The sequence below is a fragment of the Rutidosis leptorrhynchoides genome, chromosome 11 (genome assembly GCF_046630445.1).
Source record: "Rutidosis leptorrhynchoides isolate AG116_Rl617_1_P2 chromosome 11, CSIRO_AGI_Rlap_v1, whole genome shotgun sequence".
Lineage (NCBI taxonomy): Eukaryota > Viridiplantae > Streptophyta > Magnoliopsida > Asterales > Asteraceae > Rutidosis > Rutidosis leptorrhynchoides.
In genome coordinates this window covers 139,500,289-139,506,345 of record NC_092343.1, presented here as the reverse complement: position 1 = coordinate 139,506,345, position 6,057 = coordinate 139,500,289, and the positions used below count along the sequence as shown (strand labels likewise).

The 6,057-nt window shown below is 34.1% G+C and overlaps 1 protein-coding gene across 1 annotated transcript; it reads left to right on the top strand.

The window, feature by feature from the left end:
* Nucleotides 1-531: 531 nt before the first annotated feature.
* Nucleotides 532-5,513, top strand: LOC139876860 (disease resistance protein RUN1-like). The gene is made up of 3 exons (XM_071864241.1): nt 532-1,440; nt 4,603-5,271; nt 5,351-5,513. Exons 1-3 carry the CDS (start codon nt 800-802, stop codon nt 5,409-5,411), a joined length of 1,371 nt encoding a protein of 456 aa, XP_071720342.1. The 5' UTR covers nt 532-799; the 3' UTR covers nt 5,412-5,513.
* The last annotated feature ends 544 nt before the right edge of the window (nt 5,514-6,057 follow it).

The window sequence follows — 6,057 nt, the reverse complement described above, 5'->3', positions numbered from 1 at the left end:
GTTAGGAAACTCACATGTAGCTTCCACGAAGTTGTGAGTAAATTCACATGTAGCTTCCACGAAGCTGTCAGGAAACTCACATGTAGCTTCTATGAAGCTGTTAGGAAACTCACATGAAGCTTCAAGGAATTGTTTTTTAGCTTACTCCTTAAGCCATTCTATAAATAGACCCTCTTGTAACTCATTGTAAACACACCACAAAATTACTGAAATACATTCTCTAGTTGGTCCGTGGACTAAAGCAATCACAACGATTGCATATAACCACGTTATCTTTTGTGTCGATTTACATTTTCGCATTTATAATCTTTCGTTCATTAAGAGGGTTAGTAATCTTGTAGAATTACTATCGGTGAGTGATCTTGTTGAATCACTTGCGTTGTTTTGGGTCCTAATATCCTTACATGATTAACTCCTCTCTCATTTCGTCGATAACCTACCCACCGGAATAGGCTAATTTTTGCAATTTTCTTTTTATGGAATTCGACACATTCAGGTCATTGTATATGTGTCGTTATCCTTTGTAACATAAGTCGTGTGTGGTCTATTGTGTATAGTCAAGTGATAAACGATCATGTATACGTGTAAATGGGTTGATTAATAAAGTTTACTTGCTTTTTTAAAAGAAAAAAAATAAATTCCAAGTGGACATGATAATTAACTTTTTAACTTAATTAACATATAAGACAGATAGGTTAAAATATTATTTTTGTAAATTTCCTCGCAACTTTTCAAATGAGAAGTAGTTGACTTGGCTCATTGACATGAAAAGGAGAAGACCGATTAAAAACACGCTTTTATGGATCTAATACAAATTACGGAGTATATCTCAGTTACAACTTATTTCTCAAATTACTTTTTCTCTTCACATTTCCGTAACATGGTTATTCTCAGAGATATTTTAGAACAATCTTCATCAAGTAATAATCATGATGATTCTTCATCAAGTAATAATCATGATGATGACAAGTATGACGTATTTTTGAGTTTCCGTGGTGTTGATACTCGTTTTAGCTTCACAAATCACCTCCACCAAGCCCTTGAGGGTGCTAATCTGAAGACCTTTTTGGACAAAGAAGAGATTCCAAGAGGGCATTATTTGAAACCGGAATTGGAGAATGCGATCAAATCATCATTAGCTTCTGTTATTGTGTTGTCAGAGAATTATGCCTCTTCGACTTGGTGCCTTGAGGAACTTGTATTGATTCTTGACCGGCATAAGAATTTTAAACAAATAGTTATCCCCATTTTCTATCATGTCGAGCCCACTGACGTCAGGAAGCAACAAAACCGTTTCAGAGATGCAATGGCTGCACATAGACAAAAGATGGAAGCAGAGGCAGATGTGGAGAAAAAAAGTGTGTTAGCAGAGAAGATAGAAATATGGAAGGAAGCACTTACACAAGTTTCTAATTTAACTGGCTTCGATGTAAAGGGCAGGTAAACTACTAAACTACTTCCCTTTCACACTACTGTAATGTTTTTAGACAACCTATGTTGATCAATCTTTACAATTGATGGGTTTGACTTTTCGGATCTTCTTTGTGGGTGTTTGATTATCTCGATTTGAAAGGGGTAAATAAAGTATAAATTACCATCGAGTTTTTGAATGTAAATTGCGATTGAAGCATCTCTCGGGCATCAAGCATCATGTAAAATAAAATATATATAAATATAAATTATAAATTTAAGATATACAATCCAAGTTTGTAACTTAATGGAAATTGTTTTAACGAACATCACGGCTAGGGTATCCGTATGTGTAGGGTGTGTAACCTCACAAAGAAACCGTAAACCATATATATAGCCTACTGCAGTGACCATCGGTCGATGGTCTAGGACCCTCGGTCGATGATCTTGGACCCTCGACCGATGGTCTCCTACCATCAGCTGATGGTCTACTGACGGTCTCAACAGACAAACTTTTAACCCAAGTCCGTTGATATAGCTAGAGACTTAAAATGCACCAACATCTGTATTCGGAAGTTTAGCCCATTTGTGGATTCCATGAGTTAGGCCTCTGCCTAGTCCATCCGTATGAAGTCCACTGACCTACACCATATCTATTACGGAGTATTAAAATTGTTTCCTGCATTAGTCCATTGAATACTATTAATGGCAACATTTCTTCCATTATTAAATGCATTATTTTCTCCATGATTCCTGGTGATGGAACCACCGTAATTCCCTCCATTATACCAAGCGACTATACCTCCGCTACCATTAATTGCGTTTTGGTTGTAGACGGTTGTTTGTGCTATACATACTGTTTGAAGACCGATTGATTGAACGGTTGCGGTTTTGTGGTCCTGATGAATCAGCGTACAATATGGTCGGAACGGATGAGTCATCATGATGAGAAGATATCGGCACCGTTCTACGGTTGTTGAGACGTTTTATGGCAAGGAGAAGCATCGACCGAGCTTCTAAAAACGAAGGAAACAGGGTCTTGTGTGTGATAAACTCGGCGGTGTTATCGAACTTTTCACGGAGACCATTAACCATGTACATGACCAACATTTTATCGTGTACGGGTGAGTCTATCTTCTCAAGTAAATCGGAGATAGTTTGAAGATGGCGACAGTATTCCGTGATGGAGTTGCCACCGAGCACAATCGTACATAACTTGTTTTGGAGTTTCATGACGCGACTCTCTTTGTTGTCACGTAAAAGATTTTCTATGTGTCTCCATAATTGATGAGCCGTATACTTACGTTTCACCACGGACTGAAGAAGAGGCTTTGTGAGGGTACAGTAGATCCATAATTTAACGAGTGAGTTGGTCTTTTTCCAGGTGAGTGGCGGAAGATTATGTAACTCAAAGGGGATCCGCCCCACCTGGATTTAATGGGGAAAAAATGTACACTAAATTTTTTTTTACCAAAAACTAAGGCATTTTTAGTGTTTACCTACAATGAAAAATTTATTAATACTTTACACCCGCCCCATCTGTATCCGGATTCAAGTTCTGCCACTAGTCATGTCGTTGGGATCGGTGGGTGTGCTGGTACCATCGAGAAAGATTTAGTTCTTTGTTGGCTGCTGTATTTCTGGAAAAGAAACAGTAAGCACAAGAAACGTGTGGGGAAGGAAAAAAGATGTAATGCAATCTTCCTAGAGAGAAAGAATAGGCTCGATACTATAAAATTATTTATGTTCCAATGACCATTTCTCATTACAAACTAGTGAAATGACCCGTGAAAACACGGGTTTGTTTAAACGAAACAGTTTAATGATATGTTTTACATATTAAGTGAATGTAAATGTTAACGTCATTTAGTTTATTGCCCCGTGGAACAACTTATTACGACTAAGAAACTTGTCGTTGATATTTACAAACATAAAGTTCGTTCAAAACAGAGTATTTATATTTATATTTTTAATAGTAATAATAATAATAATAATTAATAATAATAAATACCTTTTAAATTTTTTTAGAAAAATAAAATTACAATTTAGGAGAGATTAATATTTCATTTTATAAAAGATTTTGTATTATTTTTTAAATTAAAATAATATATAATTATGACATCATCATTATGAAAATTAAGCTTAATGATGACATCATTTTAGAGGTTTATTAGATTATATATATATATATATATATATATATATATATATATATATATATATATATATATATATATATATATATATATATATATATATATATATACATAAAATTGATATGCTGGAACAATACTATTGGAGTGCGAAGTGAGTTAAACAAGGGATTTGAAAAACGAGAAAAATTGCTACTAGGGGTGACCTAGCTCACGACTGCGAGATTATATATTGCGACCACGAGATGTTGCTTTCGATCAGGTGTTGGAAAAGTGAAGCTCGCGACCGCGAGGTTTAGGGTCGCGATCGCGAGAAGGTCTAGAAACGAGTTTTCTTGTTCGTTAAGTAGTTTCCTTATTGAGTTTTGCCTATTTAAACATCCTATTATAACTCATACATGTATCCACGAAAATTATCAATAAAAAAATTTTCTTTGATGGCCGAGGATTAAAATAATCATTCGTGATTACATATAACCTCGTTAAATTCCCTTGTCTTTATCGTTTTTGTTATTTTCTTCGTATACATCAACTATTTTCGTTTATTGTCAGTGGTGATAACCTAAAGATATCAAGTTTTGTTATGGCTCACGTGCTTTATTCCTAACAAATACAAGCATAGCTCTTGAATGAGCTATTTTTTTTTATCAATATATACATTACATACATACGTCCGTTTAATATAACTAATAAACAAAGGTATGTAACATTCTTATAATCAGGGCCGTCTCAACAATTTAAAGACCCTAGACGAAAAATAAAATGGGCCCACATATACGTTAAATTTTTTTTACCACGCATAAAATGATAATACTCCAGTTTATCTATTTATTTACTTATATTGTATTTAACTATTAAAAATAAGGTATCTTACCTCTGCTCAAAGATACCTTTGCTTATAATCTTTGAAATACCTTTGCTTATAATCTTTGAAAATTTGTATGTAACAACTCCGCTACAGTGTTGCGCAAGTTTCTCCTATGTCGTTTAACTACTATATGACTTTTAATCTATTGATTTTATTGAAAATTACTTTCAGGCTAGAGACAGAACTAATTAAAGAAATTATTTTGAACCTTTCCAAAAGTATACGTGTACCCATAAGGACTACTCTACCACTACTTACTGGGAAGGACGAAGCTATTAAATTCATCACTTTATGGTTGAAAGATGGATCCTCACATACTGTCGACATTCTTAGTATTTATGGCATGGGTGGGATTGGTATGACATCATTAGCTAGATATGTTTATGAGTCGTATTGCCGTGAGTTCGACAGAAGCAGCATTATCGAAGATATCAGTAGAAAGTGTGTTGGGCAAATTAATGGGTTACTTGATTTACAAAAACAACTTCATAATGTTTCAATAGCCTCTAATAAAGTGTTAATAGTTCTTGATGATATTGATAGTGTACACCAGTTGGATGCTTTACTGGGTTTCAAAGATTTTCATCCAGGAAGCAAAATAATTATAACGACCCGGGATATATCATTGACAGAGAGGAGTGTACTACTTAAAAATAAAGTTGAATACATACATACAAAGTACTTACTTCGTGAAGGTTATAATGACCTAATCGTAAAGGTTTTTGAGGACGGTTCGATGATGCTTATGGATCGGCTTAGAGCCCTTACACTTCAATTGAAAGGGTGGATTCGAGATAGAAAGAGACATGATGAAAATAAAAAACTTACTTCTCGCAAACGGTTGTGTTAATATAATACCTTAATATTATCGAAATTCGATACTTGTGTCTTATTTCTAATAAATGGATGTTTAGTGCAGTTTTTGTGAATGCTTTGGTTCTGGAGGGTCTAGTTTTGGACAATTAAAGCTCGAGGGCTAGATGCTGATTGGTAATTGTTAAAGGTATTTTATGTATTTTATGTAAATTTATTTATTATGTATTTTCTTTTTCATTTTCATAATAAATCATCTTCTTTTTTTCTTTTTCTTCTTCTGTTTTTTCATCTCATCTCTAGAAATGGAAATTACGGTTTCCTTGATTTCTGTAATTGTACATGTGTTTATGAACGACTAAGTGAATGTTGAGTGAGACAAGGCGAGGTGTATGTTTTTTATTGTGTAATGATAATTGTTGTTAACACTCCACTTGTTAAAGCAAAATATGATGTTCTTGTTTATATTATTGTTTCCATTAAATCATTCATGATATCAGAGCGTTAAGTTTCACTTATTGCGAGTTTTTTTTATTAAAATTTGAGAAAGCCTTAGGGTTTCTTCTAGGTTAACATTTGTATATTGGGTTCGAATATGGCATGTGGTGGTGTTTTATGTGTTGATGATTTTAATTTGAAAAAACTCAAATCTAGAAAAATAGGGTTAGGGTTTGTTCATGTAATGACCCACCAAAATCGTTATTGACTCGGTTGATTAACAAACGGTCCCACGGCAAAGTTATGCCCTCTATATGAAACGTTTAAATAAACATTGGATTCATTATTCAATAAGATTTCCAATAATGGACAGTT

Excerpts from the sequence above, each read along its gene's own strand:
- LOC139876860 (XM_071864241.1), top strand. The coding sequence starts at position 800 with ATGGATCTAATACAAATTACGGAGTATATCTCAGTTACAACTTATTTC. Across the intron at positions 1,441-4,602 it reads GGCTTCGATGTAAAGGGCAG|GCTAGAGACAGAACTAATTA; the intron begins GTAAACTACTAA and ends AATTACTTTCAG. Across the intron at positions 5,272-5,350 it reads AAACTTACTTCTCGCAAACG|TTTTTGTGAATGCTTTGGTT; the intron begins GTTGTGTTAATA and ends TGTTTAGTGCAG.